The 26,178-nt window shown below is 34.4% G+C and overlaps 2 protein-coding genes and 1 long non-coding RNA gene across 5 annotated transcripts in view; 1 reads left to right on the forward strand and 2 right to left on the reverse strand.

Moving 5' to 3' along the window:
- LOC139994931 (uncharacterized) overlaps window positions 1-2,266 on the forward strand; it is a 224,570-nt gene extending 222,304 nt beyond the window's left edge. The window contains exons 5-6 of one of the 2 annotated variants that reach the window (XR_011801810.1): window positions 940-1,047; window positions 1,505-2,266. This is a non-coding gene — a long non-coding RNA (uncharacterized lncRNA). Of the gene's footprint in view, window positions 1-939 lie in introns of both variants that reach the window. The other variant, XR_011801807.1, reaches the window with a different exon arrangement.
- Glurib (Glutamate receptor IB) overlaps window positions 1-26,178 on the reverse strand; it is a 351,678-nt gene that overhangs the window by 76,130 nt on the left and 249,370 nt on the right. The gene's annotated exons all lie outside the window — the stretch shown is intronic.
- Window positions 6,362-22,876, reverse strand: LOC139994905 (facilitated trehalose transporter Tret1). The gene is made up of 5 exons (XM_072017972.1): window positions 22,433-22,876; window positions 10,583-10,759; window positions 10,100-10,468; window positions 8,008-8,810; window positions 6,362-6,580 (listed from the first exon to the last, which is right to left on the reverse strand). Exons 2-5 carry the CDS (start codon window positions 10,632-10,634, stop codon window positions 6,431-6,433), a joined length of 1,374 nt encoding a protein of 457 aa, XP_071874073.1. The 5' UTR covers window positions 10,635-10,759; window positions 22,433-22,876; the 3' UTR covers window positions 6,362-6,430.

Below are 26,178 nucleotides of genomic sequence, written 5' to 3' on the forward strand. Positions count from 1 at the left end.
TTGCATTTTTTATTTTATAATTTAAATACCTTCGTACCTTCAAAAGCAAATAATTAATTATAAAATGTCTAACTTTTCAATTTTATGGATTAGAAATTTATTTAATACTTGCAAATAAAGGGCAAATTGTGCGTAATGGTTAATCTATGCAGAATAATTTTGTGAACTTTTCCTTTGTTTTCTACATAATACATCGAGTATGCACGATTTACCAATTTTACGAAATTGGGTTTGGGTATGAGTATATTTGGTCCAGGCTGGGCCATTTGTGTTTCAGGTACTGCGCAAAATCGTCGACAAGGTCCTATTCCTCCTCTGTAAATTCCAGACGGTAAGACTACTTCTACTTCCGTCTGACATGACACGGTCACTCTCCGTGCGGCTGAGAGACATTGTCCGACATAGCGCGGTCACTTTCTACTGATTTCGCGTAGTGCCACCGATCATTGACATATTCTACTTTTTGTTCCGTTTTATATTATATCGTTGACATCTTCTACTTATTATTCCACTTTATATCATAAAATTAATCATACGCTACAAGAAACATTAATTTTTATTTCCTCTCGTGGAACTAATTCGTGTTTTACAATATTCGCGTTTCATATTAGTAGCGCAATATGAATTATGCCGATGTTTCGTTCGCTTTGAAGACAGAATTGTCGCCAGATGTTGATATATTCTACTTATTATTCCACTTTATATTATATCGTGGCGATGTTCTACTTATTATTCCACGTTAGAACTATATCATTGACACGACCTGTTTATTACTCCACTTTATATCATAAAAACAATCATATACTAAATACAAAAAATATTTACAGAACATCTTCATTCTCCCATGAAGAATCAATTGGTATCTTACGTTCGTATTGATAGCATACTTTCAATTATATCAGCGTTGCTTAATGGTTCTTTTTTTTTTTTTTTTTGAAGTCAAAATTGTTTGTCACGGAATGGTCGAAATTGTCGATTAGTCGATTCAAGTCTGTTCCTCCTGTGGACAAGTGGTTGCTATTATCAGGATTGTAACCGTTGCATTAGGTAAGAGATCCAACCTGTACACATTCTCATCGGGATAATGCACTGCTAAGTGGATGCTCCGTACGTGTTGCGATTTGTACCCTATCAATCTTGATCCCGTGAGCTCGCGCGCACCTACGTCAACCGACACACGTATTCGAAACACGTGTGAGGTCGATTCACGAGCACAGAAACGCATTAGCACTTGCATACGTAACACATGCCACGACAAACGCATAACGGCTATATAGGTACATATAAGTGTTCAGGAATACGTAAGACGTATACGCATGATATGTACATATACATATCTGTACACATATGAACACAGAAGGATGAGTTTCATATACAGCTCGGTGTAGAGTAACGCTTTGACAACGTGTACATGGTAAATCGCACAGAGTGAACCAGCATTGCTAGTCTAACACCATAAGTGCTTGTGTTTCTCTGTTTGAAATGATTTGCTACTCTGTTGCAGTGACTTCTGTATAAGTGGACTTGCCAGAAATTGACAGTTTCAGGAAATAGTCAAACATATGTTTATCGAACGTTATGTTGTAAAATTCGCTGTTACGATTGTGATTATCCGCAAGAAGCACACGTGTTAGACTGTGGGCTTGGTGTATCGCCCCAGCGGTTCCCGGGTACCCCTTGATCGCAAGAGGGACGGTCATCGTGGAGGTTTTAGTCGGTTGAAATCCGACACTACCACGCCGCTTTTCCCCCTTGAAGCGGTGGGTGTCCGTGCGGATTTCTTCCATTTAAAAAAAAAAAAAGACTGTCGCGTGTGAATTTGGGTTAAAAAGTAAAACTACGAAAACCAAAAAATCGTCTTTAATCATCCGTGAATATTCCTGTCGTTGAAAAAAGAATGGTAAACTTGGTGAAATATTCACTCGATTTCGACGTATTTTACGGTTTAACGTTTCTTGTAATTGTTGATGTAAAAGTACATTGTTTCTTTCGTATGAATTTATTCGTACATGATTTAGTAACTCACGTCATAATTTACGTGTCAATATTTCACGAATTATCGAATTTATACGTGACAAATTAATGACCATAAGAGCGATTTGTCAATAAACATGATGAGACGACGAATGATCGATACACACTATTCTTGTATTTATTTGAAACAATATATTTTCACGTTCTACTGTTCGTATTCGTCTTTTTCCTTTTTATAGGAGTCTATAAAATGGATGCTCCCTGTTACTTCCTATTATTGATAATAATAATAGTAATAATAATAATTTTTATATGCATAACATCTTCCATTAACGTTATAACGTATGATGCGATGTTTGATTAAATAATTTGAATATGACTCTGATTCTTTTTCAAGTTGCTGTTACTTTTGTAGTCTGACGTGAAGTATATCATGTGTGTTATCTGTAATGTGTGTTACACGATGATTTATGCGAGGTAAATTTCTCAGCAAGTAATTTAATAAACATTAAAGAATAAATGACAGATAGTAGAGAATGGAGAATAATAATAATTCCAGATACAAGAAATCCACTTGAATGTAATAATCCTTGATATTTTCTCTGTAAAATACTTACCAGAAGACATTATCGATGTATTAAAACTTAAATTAAGTTATTTCAGAGTTTAGACTGCGCATTGCGAAGCGAAGTGTATTGTTTGAATTGTTATTTATAGCCATATTTTGAATTTCCTTTCACTGACGTTTATTTGTGTTTCATCGCACGGTATATTTGAATATTTTCGAGGCTCAGATTGCCTGCACGGAAGCTGCGGCCTATCGTTCGCACTGAAGTTTATAAAAACCAGGATACCGTAGCGATCCTTTGTTATCGCGTTGGATAAAGGACGTGGAAAAGCGACGATCGAGGAAGCGTGGACTTTGATTGCGAGAAATATTGTGCGGTGTGATGGAATTTTGGAGAACTAGCTGGCCAATGCCAGGAACGCTGCGAGTAACACGAAAGCGAAATTTTTGTGGTGAAAGCAGCGGAATTTCACGCGAAATTTTAATAAACTTGCTTTGTATCGTTTTTTTTTCATACTTTTCTAGATCAAAGCTCCTTTGTTACATTATAAAAGAAATAAAAGAGAATAATTGTAGAGGAAAGTTACCATATTATAAAATTAACGTTTTTGTATATTTGTATTTTTAGATATTTGAAAACTATTTTGTTTTTATCATTGGAGATATTGAATTAATGGAAAATAAACGAAGAAATAATGTTTAACAGTTAGACGTCTATTGTCGTATTATAAAAGTATTGTATTATAGAAGAATACCTAAGATTAGGTAAAAGAACAACTGTTGTGAAAAAGAATTATCGTGTTACAAAATTTAAATTGTTATGTATCTGTATTTTTCTAGATTTTTCAAGAGATCGTATTTGTGTAGAATACACGAAAGAATAGTTTTTGGTTTTTAAACATTTACTACTGCACTATGATATTATAAAATTGACAACGTTGTATATTTGACTTTTCCGATATTTGAGAAAATAATACAGAAAATGATGCTTTGATTGTTATACGTCTACTACGACGTTATGAAACTGCTATATTATATTATAGAATTAGTATCGTTCTATATTTTTATTTGTAAATATTTAAAAACGAATATTTTTCAATTATGAAAGACATCGAAATACTTAAACAGCACGGAACAGTGTTTTTGTTATCACGAATTTACATGTACTTACTTATAATTACGCATAATTTCTTTGATCCCGGTTTCACGTTTCCATGAAAATATTTGCTCTATTACGATGTGCAGTAACTTTCGAGATAAAATAAACAGGAAGCCGGTAATTTTCACCGGAGGAGTAATGCGTACATTTTAATATCCGCTACAGTAATTTCAGTTTTGTACGAATCGCTGCATAGTTTCGACTAAGTGAGAACCGAAACGATTTTATTTACATCTGCAAACTGTATTTGTTTGCACTCTGCTTAAGCATCGTGCACCAGGTCTCGCGTAAGCGCGACAAAATAAAAATATTTTGGTTGAACAGAATATCGCCTTGTACACTCGTTCGCTTGTTCTTTCTTTTGCTCGTTCCGATGTCTGTTTCGATTTCATGCTGTTTCGAATAATTATCGTTCCAACGACTACAACAATAACTCAACTTTTATTTTATAGGACGTAATTTTTTTCCCCAAACAAATTGTATAAAAAAATACGAGAGGAACCGTAAGATGTAATAAAATATTAATAAATACCGATACAAATGTGCAACTAGAAATCTTCGCGTTTCGTAGTACTCGACCAAGCATCTCGAGCGAATTTTCTACAGAAAGAAAGAAAGAAAAAAAAAAAAAGAAAAGAGGACATCTGCATTCCATGCAAACACATTTCGCGTACCAATATAACCCGCAAAGCCTTTCAGGCTCAACTAAATTCACAACTGTGGCAACTCGAAGAACGTTTCTAAACTACGACCAATTCCGTGGTCGTTCGCCATTCAACGAAACGTTCTACGATACTTTGACAACGCGCTGCAATTGTCCGAGCTAGTCTAATTGTAGGCCAACAGACGAAGCCCGGAACAAAAACAAAAAAGGGGACAGAAAAGGAAGAAAAAAAACTACAAAATGAAAACAACAAAAGAGAGAGGGAAAAAGGGTAAAAAGATTGTCAAAGTTCGCTAAACCGGTGGTAAAGTGTGTACACTGACCCGGGAAAATTTCGTATGACGCGGCGAACGCAAACAAATCCTCTGCGGCCCACTCTAAATAAACACGGAACGAGAAAGCTTGCTGCACCGCGTTTCGAGCACAGTTCGGTTACGCGGCACGCGCGTTTTTTAAACGGAAACTCAAATAGTTTAGCCAGGAGAGGAAAGAGAAAGAGGGAAACGTGCGAGAACGCCTCGGCGTCCGTGATATCGCTGCTTAACGATTCTCTTTGCAGATAGCGAACTTCGCGATCAAACAAGTCCCACGGTCCTCTTCTAAGCTATCCCGCTCCACCCCCCACCCACCCCCTATCTCTGACGCAGTTTCGAGTGTAATTTGTCGAAATTACAGTTTGCCCTCTTCGTCGTGCCTGATTCCGGGGGAATCAAGAGCACGTCGGTATTGATCACCGTCCACCCCTTCGTCCTTTTTTTTTCCCTCCCTTTCGTCTTCGTTTTTCATCTTCCGCCTCTCGCGAATTTCCATGATCACGTTCACCACGCCGTTTACGTAATCGGTTTGCATTCTATGCGTTCTTCGTGATACTTTTGGACCACGATGGGTATTTAATCTATAGCGGGTTGTTTGAATTTTTTGGATTTTTTGGCCGGTCGAATTTTTGGCTTCCACGGGTTTTATGGGATTATATAGCTGTCGCGGTTAGAGATTTTTAAATGTAGATTTCAATAGGAATAACGCGCTGTTTCAGTGCTGTAGTTAAGTTTCTCCAAGGATTAAATGATATTTGATTGACTTTTAAAGGGATTCTTTCTGTCCCCATAAATTAAGAGAAAGTTTGAGAATAATGGAAATAGTAAAACGAAATTTAAGAGTATTAACTTGTACGTTGACGTTACACGTAATAAATACTTGAAAATGTATGTAGTTTCGATGTAACGTGTGGAACAGATGATTGTCTGTTACTGTATCTTGAAGAAGTTAGTTGCAATGTATATACATACATACGCACATGCATATACACAATTCTTATTGGATATAATTGGCAGCGAGAAGTCGCAAATTATATATAGCAATTACGGAATAATACTAATATATAATAATAATAATAATAAAATAAATTAATAAAAATGTAGAATTTTCATGAATGAAGATTGGAATGGTGCTTATTAAAACAATTATTAAACTGTATTGAAGAGCATCGGAAAGTACATTCGATATAATCAATGTATCCAATGTATAATTTATCCATGATATATCCAATACATAAAATATGTAATATACAATATCAATATATCCAATGTAATAAATATGAGGATCTAATGGAATAAATTTCGTTATTTATAACGAAACTTGCTTCTATAGTGAATTAGACGTATAATTGGATATCATACGGGAAGATTTTAATTAGCAGAAAACTAGCTCTCTGATCCAACAATACGTTGCCATTGGATGTTAATTCACAAGTTTCAAAGACGAGATTATTATACATCGAACATTGTTGAAACTCTGATTAAAGTTAGATCATCTCCGGATGAACTAATAATGTCCTTTAAATATTCAAATCTCGACTCGATTTAATATTAGACTTTTCATGTTACGGGGAAACTCTAACATCTATTCTACGTTATATCGTTATATCGTACATACGTATATCAAACTCACAGTTCAACAAAGTAACGCTATAAAGTAAGGAAAACGAAGTATCCACTACTTTTATTCAAGAGTGTCATATATACTTTATTAAATAATTTACAACGCTGAATCGAGTCAATAAGAATTGTCAATATTTTCTTCGTAATTCTATCTGTATTTCCTCCAAAGTCTTCCCTTCGGTCTCTGGCACGTATCGATAAATTAGTAACCATATAAGTAAAGTAATCACAGCGAACACCAATATTGGCATGTACGTCCCGTACGATTCTTGCAGCACCTACGAATAAGGCGAAATAATTATTCGAGTTTGCACGAGTCTATTACATGCGCGTAAGTTATGCGGATACACGACGATGATCTTCTCTGCTATGCAATAACGTAGGAGGAAAAAGTCGTTCGAAAAATATGTTATAAATTCTTCGTTGTTTTTGCGTTCCATCGATGCGTTACGAAACGCATGTTTTTAGATTATGGAATTACAGTTCGTTACAGAAATAACATTCACGTGTTTCGTATTTGTACTAGTGTAGTAAGTATAAGCATTCACGTACTTAACACATATTTTTTTTTGAAAAAAATTATGTCATTACTGCAATATAAAGTAATAAATATTTATTAATGCTAGATTTATAATTAATATTTTTGTCGAATAAATAATTTTTACGTACAATATATTCAATATATAACGTAGTCGAATATTTCTACGACAAACGGTATCTCTCGTTCGATAAACGTTTCAATTTTGCTATTGTGTCTGAAACACCGAAAGTGTAAAAACCGATTACTATTCGGAACAAATAGCTACTGATATGAGATTTTTCCCAATTAAATATCTCGGGAACCTCGGGAAAATAAAACTAAACGAGGATAATATTTAGTTTACATTCAAGTTTCTGCCATACGCTAATAAAAAGAACCGGTAAAATAAAAATAAAGAAACTGGCTAACGTTTCGTTCGTATATAAATTTACATTCCATGGTGATAAAAAGACGCTTCTACCGCGAAAATAGAGATAAAAATAAAAATGGAAGGATAATATTTAATCTACACCAATATCTTCTTCCATTCGTAACTAACAAAGATATTCTCGTCCTATTCGTAAGAAGAAAAAAAGAAAAATGAGAATTGTAAAACAATCGCAAAATAAAAATATTTCTATTCTATTGTAAAAAAAAAAAAAAAAGAGAGAAAAGAATGATATTTGATATGTACAATTATACATTGCATCTCGTCGAAATTGAATATCTACGTTATTTTTTCAATTATCGAAGATAGGAAAAAGTAATTAAAAGTTTATATGGTTTCAAGAACTGAATCTGATATTCTACATTACAAGAAATAGATGTTGATACGTAAGAAACGTTAATAATCTCAAAACAGCTATTTTTAATTACCGTTACCAAGTATATTTTAAAATCGTGTAAACCTTCTAATCATTTCTTCTCGCTTCTTTCTTCCTTAATTTAAACGTTTCGTTTATACGTGAAATCCTATACTCCGTAAACGAACAAGAAAAAGCATTCCGGCTCTATTTCCAAGAAAATGTTCAATTGAAGTGAACCGCCATCATGTTCGATTAATACCGAATAATTTTATTCTCAAGACATCCCAAAGTCTTAACTCAAATCGAATTAAAAATCTGTCACCTGATCGCCGTTTCAATGATTAAGCAACGATGATTACCATATCTCTCAAATACCTACCTGATAGAATTTTACCATTGTAGTGGTAGCGATGGCGTAATAGACTGAGCAGAATATCGCGGCGGGTACCTTCACATCTATGTGAAAGATCTCGCCTACGTAGGCCAGCGGGATCGGGTTCAACGCGAGTCCGTACCCAAGCACATAAATCACAAGGAACACGCTAGGTATCCATCGTAGCTTGGAGACGTCGTGGTCGCTCGTCAGGAGCCCGAAGAAGATTCCCATCATCGTCAAGGACACCACACAGATGGGCGTCGAGATCAGCAACAGCAATCTCTTGCCGGCCATCCTCACCAACAACACGCACACGCTTCCAGCTAATACAATTGCACATCCAGTCATCACGATGCTAACGTTCGTTGCGACCTCGAAGCCAGCTTCCTCGAATATGAACGATTGATAAGCGAGCAAAGGAGCCGCCCCCGTTAACGTCAACGCGCTCATGACAATCACAGCGATACGAAAAGCACGACGATTCTCACGCCTAGTGAATATCTCCTTCAATGATCTTCCCAATGTTCTATCGGGGCTGTGATCCTCGGTCGCCACGATCCGTTTGATTTCTTCCAGTTCCTCCATGACGTCGTCCTTTCCTAACGCCCATTTCAACGTCCTCTCCGCGGATATTAGTTTGTTCTTCTTCGTGAGGAACACGGAGCTTTCCGGTAACCAGACAAACGTCAAGAGGAATATTAAGGGTATCGAGACCGAGATCATGGACATCGTGAAACGAGACACCCATAAGCCGATCGCGTACGCTAGCATCATCCCCGTGTTTAGAAGCACAGCCATCAGAGTACCTGGACGACAAGTTTGCTTATCTTTTGGATCATCTAAGAGATCGGTTTATTTTATGGGATTCGGACAGTGTTAAGGGATTTGAGAGATTAATCGTGGTTACATCGTTGAATTTAGGTTTAGATTTTAGGAACAGGAATGGTAGTTCTTTGGGAGGGAAAATTTTTTATTAATTGTATAAAAGATTGCTTTCTTTTTCATTAACCGTACAATCAAAGGTTTAAGAATTCTGTACAAGAGATCATCGTGTAACGCGATGTTTTTACGGGTTCTATGAAATTCTCTTTTTTCGCTATTCTTGGGAATATTTAGCGTTATTGAATATTAAGGTTAACGGATAGTACAGAACCGAAAACAGAATTTTGTATTGTTAAGAACAAATAGTCATTACGTGATACATGTATATTATTGTTATAGTAACGCTTGTGTAATAATATTTGTATAACACGGCCCTTAATAACGCGAGACCAATTAACCTTGTTATTCGAAGTTTGCCTATGCTAATATATTGAAGTTCTACGTAGACTTGAATACATTATACATTGAAAAGAAGTTTTGAAATTTCATAACGATGTACCTAAACATCAAACCAAAGGGATAAGGAATGAATTGAATATGATAAAAGTAAGAGTATATATTAGAGAATACAGTCTATAATTTCATTGAAAATAATGTTAAGGAAGACCTAATTCACCGTAAAATATTTATCACGTACAGTTCAGATCTTTCGTTGAATATTACTGATAATGTTATTTGTTATATGTTATTTTCTGATGTAATTTTTTCATACCAATGGTAGATTGTTTTAACGTAACATCTTTAAAAGTAACAACCAATTTAGTCAAGATTCGATATTGATATTGCGACATTTCATACTTAACAACTTAATGCAAGAATAATCGTAGATAAAGAACAAAAGATAGAAAGCAAAATAGGTTGCAAGATACATCAGAAATTTCTAAACTTTTTCACAGTTTAATAGTTAAATATGTCATAACGTATCGTTTCAACGCTTGAAACCAAACGAATGCGATATAACAGGTGTTTGCAGGTTTATCATCAACCGTTTTGTTATAATAAAAGTTATAAAATAGAAGATTGTCCAAGTAATGAATCAACATTTTCTGTCATAAATATAGCAACGGCTAGCTTGAATTAAGATTACACCATGATTCGAGCGATTTTCAATGAAATTATAGACGTCGAACATTTCGATAAAAATTCGACTATTGCGTCTGTAACGATCTCATACTATATAAGTAAAAAATAAAAAAATAAAAATTAGTACTACCTAACGGTCCACGAGTCTTTTTGCTGCTAACTTCGCCCAAGTACATAGGCATCACAGCGTACGTTATTCCACATCCAATGCCAGCAAGTATTCTACCAAAGTAAAGCTGTTGAACGGTAGCTGCCAAACCGATTAAAATCCAGCTGGCAATCTTTGGTATCGTGGCGAACAGTAGCGTTCCTTTGCGACCGATCCTGTCCATCAAAAGAAACGGCACGACTGAGCCGAGACCAACACCGACGTACATCAAATTCACTATCCAAACCACTTTGTCGCTGGACACTTGCAAAGGATCGTCCTGGTCGAATTTTGGTATAATAGGAGTGCTCCATCCTTCGTTCAATCCACTATCGATGATCAGAAGGTTGCCTATGCGACGATGAATAATTTGAAAATATTCGGCCGCTTCTTTTTTCTATCGATTTTCCTATTCAGGTCAATGATTTACGATGCTGGTTTGATTTTTGATCAAGTACTACTTACAAACGATTCCAATAAACATCTGTCGTAATATTCCACGCTCCATGGTTGTCATTGAGCCTTCAGATTTTATAGTCGGATGGTTTGAAAGTTGAAGAACGAGAGAATTATTGGAGTAGATACTCGTATGTGAGTTGTGGAGTCTGTTTCATTGGTTTGCGAGGTAAATATGCTGCGGAACTTTTCAAATTAATTTTGTTAGGATAGAGATTAGTTAAAATCTTTGATTAAATAAATTTCTTTAAATCCGTGCTTAGAAGTCGATATCGTAATAGTAAGTTATCAGTAAAAATTTAAAGCTTCTGGAGAACTATATTCGTTTCTATAGACTCCTGAATTATTATAATATTATTGTTACTATAAGAATTCTAATAAAGAATTCAATATCTCTCTTAGCGGGCAAATATTGAAATATTTGAGATATTTAGATAAGAAAATGGGTTTCATTATGATTCAAACAATGAGTATAATTGGGGGCGGAAAATGATCTCAAGTATTCTCAAAGGATTGATGATAATTTCAGGACCAGAAGTTTTGTAGAAAAATATGTCCTTATAGAATCCCATTATGCCAGCAATTTTATGTTGAAAAGCAAGAATAAGTGAGCATATTCAGTTAATCCATAGATAGAGAAAGATAGAGTCGTTCGATTATTATATTAGTATTTCCAATATTATATTAGTTCTCAATTTTTTCAAACAGGATACAAAAAGATTTTAAATAATTAAGGTTGCTGTAACGATCGAACTTTAACAAGGTTAGTTTCAAAAAGATTACGAAAGCAATTACACTTCAGATTCAAAGTTAAATTGGTTCTCAAAAATTATTTTCATATTAAGTTCTTCGAATTTATGCTTGTAGAATATTCAGTGGCTTAGAAATAGCCTTGTAGCTTGAACATTCAGCCCTAAAATCAAAACGATCGACATTATCTACCATTTCATTATCTTAACACTTTCACACGAGTTTATCTCGGTTATTAGCAATCGCTAACTATAATCGCTAATTATAATCATAATGGCGTACAATTTGCAAGAAGATTATCGCAAGACATCACAAAATAGACGCATGTCGAGATGTTAAAAAAATATAATAATATTTAAAGAAAAAGGAAATAGAATTCCGAAGAAAGATTAAGCTTCTACACAACAAATCACGTAGCGATCCAAATCGCATTAACGCGACAATGTTAAAATTTGTTGCCAAAAGATTTCCTTCCTTTCTATATTTTCTACAACTTCGACCAATATTATTCAATTGGAAATCGTTTCCAAACGGTTGATCCGGCCAAGTTCTGTCATACGAGGAAATCTTGGTCCTCCGTGGTACGCGGTGAACAGTCGTAAACAGGTAGTACGTGTCGGAACAGCGCGGCGATTCCGGTTTAGCTTGGCGCAGAGATAACGGAAATAAAGCCAACTAAGATACTAACAGGATCCCGTGATACGTATCCCGTAGCCAGGGCTGCAATAAGGCCGCGCTTGCGAGCATGGAAACGGCTTTGCACGCTTGTCCTCCCCCGTTTCGAGCCAGTTGTTTTCGCTTTGTAACCTTCGATCCTCTGTTACGAGTCGACGCTTTATGGCCGACGTGCCATTAGGACACGGGAAACGCGGTTCTCACCCTAAATCCTTCACGACACGAATTTATCACCGCTGCTGCTTATTTTCTCGGTTTACTTTTCATTTACGTACTTTTACCGTGTTAATTCGATTAATCATTATCGTCTCGATTCAATTAAGAAGGGACGTAATTCGGACAAGAAGGGAACGAGAGAAATTGTGTTCTTTTAGGGATATATTTGGAAGAATAACGAGCTTTGGCGTGATTAACGCAAAATAAGAATTTCTAAGTCTCAATATAATCGATTGTTTAGTGTAGTGACGATAATATCTACTGTAAAAATGAACGAATGCTTGTGTACAATGTTTGTGAACGACGAGTGGTCGAAATAATACGGGAATTAATTTGCGAAGAAACGAGTACCGGTGTAATAGACGCGATACGTACGATACAGTGTTGCTTTATTTAAAGATAAATTAAAGTCTGTAAATAATATTTGCGAGCGATGAATATTCCAAATAGTGCAAGAAGTAATTTGTAAAACTCGTAAGGACGAAAGAAGTCACGTTTGTACATTTTTTAAAAGAGTAAAAATTCTATCATTGTAATATTGTCGAGACGAATGAAACTGTGGACAATAACTATTCGATACGGTTTAGAAGAATTTTGAGACATCAAACATTTGACACGTCGTTGCCAATATAGAAAGATTTATACATACTTGTTAACTCTAATCAAATATTATTTGTGTTCAAGTTTAATAACGATCCATATTTAAAACACTTAATCCACAGGATGTTGGATGATACGTAATAGTAGTAGCATTATCACAAACTCGAGTAGCACTGCACGATGTTTAACGCGTTGACATTCGTCAGGATTTACGTTCATCTCGTCAATGTAACTTCGAGATAACTGTATTATGCGTTCACGACTTCAAATAACTTGATATAACTGCGTTATTTAATCTCATCTCGGAAGCTGTTATGCGACAAAAGCATGCAATAAAGACGAGCTTCTCTCTCAAGCTGACGTTCTTGCATACAACACGATCATTACGTGCCACGTGACTTTATACGACATTATCTTTACACACTGTGTCAGCGACGATTATCGTCAAACCGATTATCGTTGTACGTACAAGTATGTACGTCGATAACTTATCACTTTTGTAAATGCGGTAAGATAATGAAAAAGAAAATCGTGCTGTCATATCGCAAACAGTTTTTATCCTGTAATTTTTTCATTTACCTCGACAGTTCGACCACAGTTGCACACAAAATTCGCATAAAATTCACTTACGCCTGCACGCTAGGCGCGTTTTGAAACTCCGTTACGTTGTAGACTGGGGCTTTATGACCGACGTTACGCTACATCTGTTATCAAGGGATGAAAACTAAATGAGTTGAGTCGTTTAATACGTTCAGCGCCTACAGCGTAAATCCGAGTTGGCACGTACTTTTAGATTATGTGATTACGCGTATTATGTGTAACACCGATTTAAACGTAAGATTTAAATCAAAAAGTTATAATAATTCATAATTTTCGGATATAGAAGCAGTTGTTGTGCACGAAATCTATTTCTTTTGTCTATTGATTTATTCCTAATGTTGGTTCTTAATATTCAGACACTATAGTGTGTTGAATATTATTATTGTATTGCTGTATACATTTATTTCTAATAATTAACTAGTTGATTATTTTTTAAATATATTAAACAACATCGCTAACATTCACCCCTATCGATGATCATTCCTATTGGTCAATAATACAATCATTTTATTATATTGCATATTATCAACATGATCGTCGATTCCTCGTGTTTCAGGCGCATTCGATATTCTGAATAATATTCCGAATTCATTTCGATATTGCATTTCAATTACTGGGCCGAAAAGGAAACATTGTTACGCTTTTGCTCATACGTTCACAAACATTTTCTTCGATATAAATCTTGGATCCGTCCATTTGTCATTTCTTTTGCTTGATAACGCAGTCTCGTCCTTGTTTATTCTATTATTCCGTTTGTTATTATTATCACGTGAATTCTGTCCATTATCATTGTCGCACAATTAAATCATAATTGCGATAATTATGGCGCACCGCCGCGTCCGAGCGTCGTTCACTTATCGGTGAATTTCCATGGTGAAGGGATTACTGTACTCTTCTTCTTATTTATTTATTTGGATCTTATTATATAATTAAAAATAAGGTACGCGCATAATATACCAGAATGCGTAAAATATTGAAATGAAATTATTATAATATTTATCAGGTGAAACAAATTACTGGCAAGATTCCATACTTGTTCTTAATATTACTGAAAATATGAAGCTGCATAATAACGCACAGTTTATTAATTACTATGAGTCGAAGGATTTTACAAAATCGTATCAACTTAGAACTGATAACTTACACTTTTTATTTCGTTTTATTTTTAACGACTTCCGAGGAAATGTGAAAATTCAGAGGATTATGATAAAAGACCGATATTTAATTGGACCTACGATGCGTTTCTTGCTTACAGTTGAACAAAGGGCGCACGAAAAAAAATCTAATTATGATAATAAGCGCATTGACGCGTCATCGTTACGCAATTTTTATAGAAAACGGATATAATTATACCGATTCGTAATACGGATAATATATCTTCCTGTTGTTGCATAATGGCAAACTGTTAGCAATGTGAGTTTGAGCAGATGATCTAGACGGTGTTTTCCAAGAATCTTGTTATAGTATCTATCCTTCGCTGTTACATAAACTGTAATAGAGTTTTCAAAATATGAAAATTTATTATTTGTAAACATCGCGAGTTCAATTTATTTCAGTAAGATTTACTATTAACTTTTTCTAAGAGTTCTAAAAGAATTAAGCAATTCTATATGAATTCTTTCCACCTTACGTATGTTTATATTCAGTAAATACAATCTATTCCTTCATATTATTTACACATAGGTAATATGTATGTATGTTTGTGGGAAAAATTCCATCTTTACGATTTATGAACCTGTAATTAAAGCTGCAATCATTTTCTTTAATCGAAATGCGTTTAAATTTGAATTCTTCTTCAAATAGGATAAACGAGTGTCTTTTATCATTGTAATTGCTGTCGACATTGCTCATAGTGTATATTCATTTATGCGCATGTATAAAAAGGTTCCACGAAAATTGGTTTCTACTCTTGTTCGTATAATATAGGAATAATTAAATGCTCTCTGTGTCCTCTCTCTCTTTTCCAACTATTTATACACAACAGATTTCTTCCATTTACTTGTAACTTCAGAAGGCCAGATGCTCCAGAAGAACGGGAATCAAACTGAGCAGACATACAATTATACATACAGAGATATAGCGAGAGTCAAAAATGTGAATAACAGAAATATTTTTTAACATGATTCTATATACACACGCAACAAAAATATATACACATGTTACGTAAATTAAAAATTCATTAGGGAGGCATGAAGTATACAGTAATAGAAATTAATAGACAAGAACATAGGTAAGAGTCTGTAAGTAAATGAATATCATAGGAACTTTATTTTTATAAGATGTATACTCACTTTTTCTCAGTATATACGTATAGTACAATAGACGTATGCACAGAATGGACAATTTATTATGTTTATATAACTATTTCTTTGACACATTTGTTCACACAGTGGCGTTGGAAAGATGTGAAGATATAAAAGAATCGATTGAACAGATATAAAGTATGTAGGAATGCAAATTAATAGTAAAAAAGACGTAAGTAAAAACAGGTAAATTAATATTATACAAATCACATTTTTGTACTTTGACTCTCACTCTGTGTATAGTATAAATGTACAGAATATATATATTTATGTGTATTTATATTACATTTATATAGCTATCTTTCCTCGAAATATTTGTTCACACAGTAGCGTTGGAAAGATGTGAAGATATAAAAGAATCGATTGAACAGATATAAAGTATGTAGGAATACAAATTAATAGTAAAAAGGACATAAGTGAAAACAGGTAAATTAATATTATACAAATCACATTTTTGTACTTTGACTCTCACTCTGTGTATAGTATAAATGTACAGAATATATATATTTATGTATATTTATATTACATTTATATAGCTATCTTTTCTCGAAATATTTGTTCACACAGTTTCGTTGGAAAGATATGAAGATATAAAAGAATCGATTGAACAGATATAAAGTATGTAGGAATACAAATTAATAGTAAAAAAGACATAAGTGAAAACAGGTAAATTAATATTATACAAATCACATTTTTGTACTTTGACTCTCACTCTGTGTATAGTATAAATGTACAGAATATATATATTTATGTATATTTATATTACATTTATATAGTTATCTTTTCTCGAAATATTTGTTCAAACATCTATACGATACAATACTTGATACTAAAATAAGGGGAATATACTCAGTTAACAGTTACAACAGTTGCAGTGCTGCAGATTAATCTCGATATTTTAGGAACGATTCGCATAAGCACAAATAATCCGCGTTTTATCCTCCGCATTTCACAAAATAACCTATACTTTTTTTTCCTGCCAGTAGGAATCTCCGTCCCTCTTTGCCGCTGGAAAAATGCAATCCTGAAAGATTGTATTTTTCCGAGGAAGTTTCTACCGTCGTCGTAGCTCCTATATAATTTACGACGCTGTTTTTCCAACGGCGAATATTTAGCGCACGAGAGAAAATTCAGCGCAGACGAATGCACGAATTATTATCCAGAGTTATCTGGTGTTCTTCGCGCGTAGAAAAGTGTACGGCTGTCGATTAATAAATCGAGTAATCGAAAACGAAGTTACATCCGAGCATCGGATGTATCTTGCGTTTTCGTTGTCGGTCCCGAGTAATTTTCATTCGCACGTTTCACCAACAATGAACTCTCTCGAGTCCTTTCGCTTTTCATCGCCGTTGAAAACCATAAACAATAAGCGTTGGAAATTAGATGCTACAAGTCAGTCGAGTCTCAATTATTTCGATCAGACGTTTTGTGAATGAAACATATGCTTGTGTACGTGACGAATGAAGTGTTTGAGAGTTCTTTTCGTATTTTGTAACCTATAACACACTACTGTGTATTGCATACCACTACGTGTATGTTGGAATCGAAGAAAAAAATCGGAAATGGATACAACGTACGAAGTCTGTATTCGTATTTATCTACCTTTAATTTAAGTTCTCTTATTGAACATTATTTTTGATTAATTTAAAAAATTATCGCTGAATCCATTTCCAAAATTGCAGCCTACATATATGTACGTTAAAATTGTTTTGTTCGTGTAAGTAAATAGATCTATCGCGTCCTTAAATTGCTAAAATACATGTAGATATATGAATTTCAATCATAATTTTTCAAAATATAACCAACAATTGTATCGATGACCATAATACACGGTCAGATATTTTATTTGTTATTTTTAATTAATTAATACCATGTATATTGGGTATCTTGGATAGCTTTATGATTAGAAGAAGAAAATTTTCTGTGAAAGCTTGAGCAAACGAAATTTTGTAACCTTTTTTGTGTTTCTTTTTTAGTTTTATTATTAACAAATTTTATTATATCCTACCACTAAATTAAAAGAAGAATTGTGCATCAAGTGGACTAAAATTACGCGTACACCAATAAGCAATAAATCAATGGTATATTAAGATGAAGCTTATTAAATTTTTGTATTATAATGGAACTAAATTATACCGTTCTAAAAATTAAATTATATTATACTTTTCTAGAATTCTAAATTATACTATTTCTAAAATCATATTAGGAATTTATCTTAATGAAAATTTTCCTTTAAAGTTAATAAGCATTGGATGAGTTATGGACGAAGCTATAAATAGGAAGAAATATTATTACTACAAGAAGAAAAATCTGATGTATCTACTAGTTTATGATATATACCTATTATGGTTATGGAATATGGTAAGAAACTTCGTCGACGATTTATTTAAAATATCATGTTCCATTTTCCGAACGTTCCAAGTAAATTGTTTCCACGTACGTGAAACCTACGTGTATCTTGTTATGGAAGCAAACTTTCCGTTGAGTATGGTATGGATACATGGGGAAATTTGATACGGTATGCAAACCTTAAATTACCTTCGTTATTCGTTCATTCGTTATGTGGATTTTCGCGGAGTTCGTCGCGTGTAAAAGCGCGGTTCAATTCTGGAAAACATGATCACCGTGATATTTACGGCCATTCCTTTATTACCTCTATGGTGGATTATGTTACGTGAGATTCTCTTCTATGATATATTCAACGACCTTCAGCTCTTGTAATTTAATATCACTGATTTTACATAAATTTAATTATAATAGATACAGAATTTTACGAAGTATTGAATTTCGTAACAATTTAAAAAGAAGATTGAAGGCATTTTAAACAAGATATGTATTCATAGAGGTAGTTGTAATAAAAAAAAAAAAAAAGATAATAGAAGATTCTTAAAGTGAAAATTACTAAAGGAATAAAGAAGATGAGGTTTCTTTGGAATAGTTGAATTTATTCAACGAGATAAATTCTGAGACAAGTTTAAAGGCATCTTAATTAAAAAACATACTTCTTCGAAAGCTATTTTTAATACAAAGAACAACAAAACGATAAAGATACTGTCGCCAATAATAATAATAACTAAAAGATCTCACTAGGTCTTTATCGCAAGGTTTAATAATCGAATTAAGTTACCAGAAAGAAACACGTCGTTTAACCTATATAAACGCGAAAAAATGTGCAATGATTGATTGGAAAACCACAGAGAATTAACGACAAAGATGAAAGCAACGCGGTTACCATTTCGCGGTATTGTGACGAGTGATCACGAAATCGCAATTAGTTAAATGTAACCGGGATTCGCGGTTCCAATTACGTCACTGTGATCAGTGTAACGATAACTCGTCGATCGAGAGTGATCGCGACACAATTTCGTCGATAACAAAAACGCTGATTCGCAACTGTATGAATAACGAAGTTCGATTACCGATGATAAGATTGCTGACAACCGTAGTCGCTGTCTTTTATTCGACGTCGAAGTATCTTCTACCATTCCATCTTGGTATTTCATTAGCTTCTTTTTACGGTTGTCGATTTCGTAAAATCACTCGACTTAAAACAATAGGTGAAACTCAATGATTTCGATAATGAAACGTTCAGGATTTCTGCATTGTCACATAACATATTTGTATTCTTCTCGGTTGCTGAAATCTAATTTCATCGATAGGATAAATTACTTGCGTCGATGGTACGACGAGCAATAACGCTACACTGGTGTGCCATGTAAGTTAGTGCACAATTTTTCTAGTGTTTATCGTCCTCAACTTTTTACTTTTCAAACATTCAAAGTCATCAAATTTCCCTGCACATAGAATATAGTTTGCTGATTCTTCACGTGAGTCTTTATAGCATTTATTTCTTCGAATTTTATTCTTGAAAAGTGAATTTCGAACAAAATCTTGCGTTGCACTATTATTTGTGCAATGTTTGGGACATTTCCTAGATCTATTTTTCTAGATTTATTTTGTAAAAATAAGCAAATGTTTTCTTTTTTGATTTTTTACAAAATATATACAGGCAAGTGGGACATAATGGAACGCTTAGGTAATTTTGGTTTGTAATAATAAAAAATCGAAAGGCGATAAAAGCATAGGGTTTCAATAGGAGCTTTAAGTAGGCTTTAGATTATTAAAGAAAGAAAATAAGATTTAGGAAAGTCTAGAAATATTCGCTTCGTTCAAGTGGTAGATTTAAAACTGCAAAATCTTTATTCTTATGAATTCAAAAATTATTTATTTATATAATATATGTCAATATATATGTTTTAGTTTTATTATTTCATGAACAAAGATCACAAATAAATACGTCATCTTCTTACTCAGCGTCGGTGCAACGAATCGTGTCAATTTTCTGGGAAATTAGGACAGTAATTACAATTTTATTTCACGATCTACTAATTGCAAGAAAGAATAATAATTGCCAGGAAACATTTCTAATCTCTCCTACAGATATATGTATAGACGTTGTACCTCACTTATCTCGCTTACTACCAAAATGTCCTTTTGTCTCAGTCGAGGGAACTTAATCAACATTTAATAGTTACACTTCAACGTGATATAAAGAACCAGACAAAACGTCAAAATACAACGTAAGCAGTATAGAATTCAATGTTGTACTTATTGTTCTAAATTTTCAAAATACAAGCTTTAAAAGATGGTAGAGAAACCAACATAAAATCGAAATTTCCACACCAAAAATTTGTCCAAGTCTGTCAGTTAAGAAATAACGTGTGCACTGGTCGATGGTCGATCATGAACTATTGCGAGGACGTTCAGTCTCGTGTCATACGACAACAATTCGTTCGTATCTCCTACCTAAGAGAAACATTGACGTTCAATTTTATTCATCTGCTCCGTTATACCTTATTTTCCCGTATAACGTATTTTATATTTAGCATATTGTATATTTAACGGCATTTGTTAATCGATGTTTGTTACTCGAGTCCTTTATATATCATTCGAACGAAAACACGCATAGCCTAACTATTTCACTCGAAGCTTACGTTAAAGGTTAACTATTTTCTTGTGGAATGTTAGAAAATTATGAACAGCCATTAAATTAGCGCAAGAGGCAACTGCGACATATGAATTCTTACGGTATTACCTATTTCGTCACTGTGTATATGTACAGGCAGTGACACATGGTGATAATTGCACGAGGTGTTAGTAAACCCGCATAGAGAAGAATTGTAACTAATTTTTATCACAGTTGCATTATGTATTTAAAAGCGAGTAATATCGACCTTGTTAAATTTTCTAGCAGAGAATAAGACTGAGAAAATCGAAAGTCTTTGTTTGTTAAGAGCGTAACCCAGGTGTTTATGGCTCAATGAATTACTTGATAACATTATCTGTCATTTATGCGATGGGTAAGCACGCGTACCGCTAATTGAGCTTTTACGATTGTAACAGCACTGTTGACCTTTGTGAACAGACTACTAGATCGATTTTATCCTTTTGAAGCTTGGGAATTCTTTTTGCTGGAAACGTTATTTGCTAGAAGCCCGATGGTTAAAAATTCGAATTTTATTTAATCGTATAAATTGTCTATGATAGGATCAAACAATATCATTAAAATTAACAAGCATTTGGTTAATAAAAAATAGAAGTTTTCAGACATTTACTGTTTATAATAAAAATGTATTGCGCGAAATTGGAAACAAAACATGATCTGTAGACATTCTTTCACTATCAAGAAACACAAAGGATTCTAGTTAATCGGATAATTGTTACCTTTAGAACACAGGAATTGAAAATAACAATACGTCGAATAGTTCTACCATTGTAAGGACTATGATTCATATAAGATTATGAAAGTGGTTAGTGAGATCAAGTTACAAGATATACAATCTCGATAGTAACTGAGAAAAACCAGTGAAACGAGTTAAAGTCGTAATGAGAATTATCAAGATTCAAGGTCAAGTGGGATAAATGCACCTTTGGATACTTTCCAATTACGTCTGCACGCAGAACACTTTTTCTGTATCCGTATTTTATAATACGTACAATGTATGTACGCTATAACGTTATCATCGTAATAAATAGTTTCATAAAATAGATATTTAATTACGGATCACCCTGTGGCGTGGTTGTGTAAACAGAGACTCTACATATGTACTTGTAATATTATACATATATCGTCAAAGCAATAGCACACGCTTTTATCGAACCGAATCGTCAATTTTTTTAATATACTCGAAAGTTTGTTCATGCGGAACATTTTTTGTTTATAAACTGTCTGACAATTTCCAATGGAACCATTCAACCTTGAACTTGGTTCGTTAGATTATCAATGATCGCAACAATTTCGATTACATTGGAATTAGATCGATTAATATTAATTTGTAGTTTATATTAAATTCAGCTTATACCAATTAATTTGAATTTGTAGTTTATACTATTATATTTATTTGTTATTATAATCGTAGTCTATATCGTTATATATATATTGTAGACCATATCACGTGAAACGCAGAATACATATTACAGGATAGGATAGAAATTAAAATTAAAATGAAGTATTCCAATATTAATGAATATAACACAAACTGTTGCGATTCACCTGTAATCCAACGATCTCAATTAAGTGAAGTCATTATATTGTACATATACTCTGTCTATTTGTTACAACACTACGTAAACAAGACATCTCGCGGTTAATTACGAACGTCCTATTCATACGATATTTATAAACCGCGTCAAAACGTTGTAGAAATCAAGTTACCCTGTTAAAATGTGGCTAAATCCAAGGTCACTCGGGACACTTTTTCTTAGAAAGTCTGACGATTCCAAGCAATTCCAAGTTTCTCCTTTTCCATAAACTTCCTTTCACTCGAGATTCTGAAGTTTCGATTGTCGCGCACAATTTTTCTCAAAAAACTCAACCGTTTCTAATAAATACGAATTGGGAAAGAAAATTGAATAAAAAAAATTTTCTTCTTCACTTGTTGCCAGTCTTGTGCCTTCTTGTTCCCAATGGCTCGATGATTTCTTCCGTCAAAAAGGTGGAAGCACGCGATCGACACGCGCGCGGATCTCGGGAAGCGATCGAACGCCGTCGACGCGAGTCAGCGTCGATCTCATTCTCGAAGACGACGAAGGAGGAAACTGAACTCGACAACGATACGTAGACGCCTAGACACGTAAAACTCACGGCTCGATTTTGTTCCAATCCCACTCTCGTCCGCTTTTATAAACTGTGACGACACGCTCCAACGCGGCTAATTATTTTCCTGTTCTTTCTCACGACATAAACGTAAAAGGCATACTTAGACTTGACATTTTGGATATGCGTCGCGGCTAATTAATAGAGAAGATTGAAACGTGAAGATTGTTTTCGTCTGTCTTGTTTCTTGCAACGTATCGCTTTTTGTAATACGTTTTTCATTAACTCGACGAAACAATAACATACTTTGTTTACGTCGATACGTTTGTGATTTCTCCTGTTTCGACTATGTTTTTAACGTTACGCTTTGTTTTCGTACCTGAAATTTCCTGCCCTGAAGAAACGTCAGAATAAAAGTGATCGAAATGCGGAAAAACACGAATACGTCGTCTGACAGACATCGAGAAAGTTTAAAATGTAAAATTTATTTAATTATAACGTTGACTTTACGCGTGTTATTGTATTACTTGATCCTCAATGGGTTGAAGAATCGTCTTCTCTGATTGTGAGTCGATCACGGCGAAAGTTGAAATCGATCAGGATCGAAGAGCGCAACGAGAAATAAGGAACCGAGGTAAACCATCAAGTTCGCGGTTTCACGAGCATTTTCCTCGTTGGTTGATTTAAAAGAAAAGTCGTTTTCCACCCGAGAGCCTCGCGGTCAGTTCCATGGACTTGGCCTGCATCCTTCTTCCTCCCGTGAGTTTAATTGCGAATAATGCGGGTGCCGATCGCGTGGAAATAGAGATAAAAACCGATTGCTCGAAATCGGGAATTCCCTGGGAATTCTTACATTCGTTTGTTTATTCTGAACAGAAATACTTTTGTAATTATAATTAGTCTACTGAATATTGAAAGTTGAGATCTCGGAATTAATACTTGGAATTCCACACATGTATATCCGGTAATCCGATATGAAGAAGTTTGTAAATGTAGAAGCTGCGTGGAATGATTTGCGGATGCAGTGAATCGTCGAGCGACGAGTGCTTGAACATCGACAGTGAGTGAAAGAAAACGAAATAGCGATTTCCATGAATACGCGTGAATAGCGTGGAGATTTAGGCTTATGACGACACGTGCAAAATATTTGAGATTGCAGTAGAAAAAATTGTATAATATGTGACATCGGTATGATGTGTATCATCAAACAGTTATCGTAAAATCATCGTGGAATGTCGTGAGACAGATACCAGAGAAACGTAAGAGAATCGTCAGTGAATCTTTAGCAAGTGGTAGAATCGTCAATGAGTCGTTGCAGAGTTATTGCAGATTTATTGCAGTATCGTCAAATAAAATTGTTGAATGAATTTATAGAAAAATATAATATATACGTAAATGTATATGAATGAATTTTAACAAGTATAGCCAGCGATGTACTATCACATGTAATATAATGTATATGTTTATTTCACTTGATCTACATATATCTACAATAAATATAACTCGTATTAACGAAGAAAATGGCTAATAACAAGCAAAAAGGAACGATATAAAATTATTGAACCAGCTTTTACGCTATTGATTCAATGCTGCAGCCAATTAACCAGATACCCAGAGATTTTGAGGCTTACTGTCTCTGTATAGGATTATTCCAAACATAAACCTCATACGACAATTCATTTCCCCAAATTTATCGAACCGCAATAAAACGCTCTAAAGGAAGAAATTCGATAATATCCGATCCATTCGAATCTCGCACGACGTTACGCATAACGATGTTTCTAATTGATCCAATTGAACGCACGCTCTCGCACGTTTTCATTAAAAACATCGAGGCATTGTTAAACAAACGATTCCGTTCGAGCAAAAGTTATTAAAGGTCGAACACCCGTGCAATTTCACTATCGATATAAAATGCGAAATACGAACATCGAATATGGGAAACGTTGTTACATGTTTTGCCCGTGTTGATTGATTTCCTCTCGTTTCCGTTGCACTTCTATTACGTATTTCCAACGATACGATAGTCAAACAACTGGCCAGCCTCGCTGTTATTTTAATTGAATTAATATTCCCATTATGATCGAATCAAAACGCACATCATTCATTTCCGGCTATTATTTAACGCGCTTCTGCATTCAGGAAAAAAAATATTTACACAAATTTTGCATATAATTATACCGGAATGATACAATGAGGCAGTAGGAGAAATTAACTTTTATTCGAATCGCGTATTTGCTGTGGCAAATACGAAACACGTGTGTCTCTGTGTTTCTCCGTTTCGTTCGATGGAAATGCACACTTCTCTTCTGTTCACGGATGATGAAAAACCGTATTGATATCGATCTGAACGACTCTGTCGAAATAATCAGTCCAATAGATATTTAAACTCACTGTTTAATCCCGACAGATCGATGCCATTTGCCAGGCGAAATAAAAATTTCAGGGTATTAGTTTAACGAAATTTGTACAGCACACGGAGCACGAAGTATTTTTACATGGATCGCGAACGCTGTTTGTACTCTTTCTGATCCTTTCCAAACACGTTCCTTCGTCTTGAACAAAGCGAAGAGAAAAAGCGGACCGAGCGTAACCAAGGGTTCTCTAACTCGATGGCCTTGAACGCACCAATTCCTGACGGTTAGACCACGACAGAAACGAGTTTCGCAAATTAACAAAGGTTCGAAACTTGCCGAAACCAGAAGAAATGAGAAATTTCTTACGACGTTTTTTCAATAACTGAGTTACAAGGAAATGTTTGGGATTTTTTGAATCGACAACTACGATGAGATCTTTAGATCGAAGAGGCAAAGATTTGCAACGGTATCGTAACTTTTAAAAAATTTGGCGATACAAGGATGATATCTGTGAACACGAAAAGGAATGGGAAGCCTCGCCGAGTCAGAAGGCGGTTCCAATAAGAAAAAGCGAAACTCGTGACGCTAAACTGACCAAGCAGAAATGCATTTCCAAACACTCTGAGACAGTCTTTGAGATGTGGTTCTATCGCTTTGGCAGGGTGAATGGACATCTAAGTGGTATGTTTGACAATTGCGATAGCTGTAAAGAAATTTGTATAAATCGAGTCGTGGTTGTAGTGGAGATGAATGTTGATAGATATGTCCGGAGAATTCCTCTGTGATAAATTAATAAACATATTTTGCGCGAATTGAGAATTTTGCGAAAAAGATTTCTTTCAACCAGATGGGAATTTTGAAGGAAAGATGTTGTTTATTAAAAATTTTTTTAGTTACGAGTTATAAAGAATAGACTTTATCCTTCGAAGAGTTTCTTTCAGGACCTGGAAATTATAAGAAAAAGAAATAAGGAAAAGAAACTGCAAGAAATTCTACGAACTAATTAGG

Source organism: Bombus fervidus, chromosome 2 (assembly GCF_041682495.2).
Source record: "Bombus fervidus isolate BK054 chromosome 2, iyBomFerv1, whole genome shotgun sequence".
Taxonomy (NCBI): domain Eukaryota; kingdom Metazoa; phylum Arthropoda; class Insecta; order Hymenoptera; family Apidae; genus Bombus; species Bombus fervidus.

Excerpts from the sequence above, each read along its gene's own strand:
- LOC139994905 (XM_072017972.1), bottom strand. The coding sequence starts at position 10,634 with ATGACAACCATGGAGCGTGGAATATTACGACAGATGTTTATTGGAATC. Across the intron at positions 10,469-10,582 it reads GATGTTTATTGGAATCGTTT|GCAACCTTCTGATCATCGAT; the intron begins GTAAGTAGTACT and ends ATCGTCGCATAG. Across the intron at positions 6,581-8,007 it reads CAATGGTAAAATTCTATCAG|GTGCTGCAAGAATCGTACGG; the intron begins GTAGGTATTTGA and ends CCTTATTCGTAG.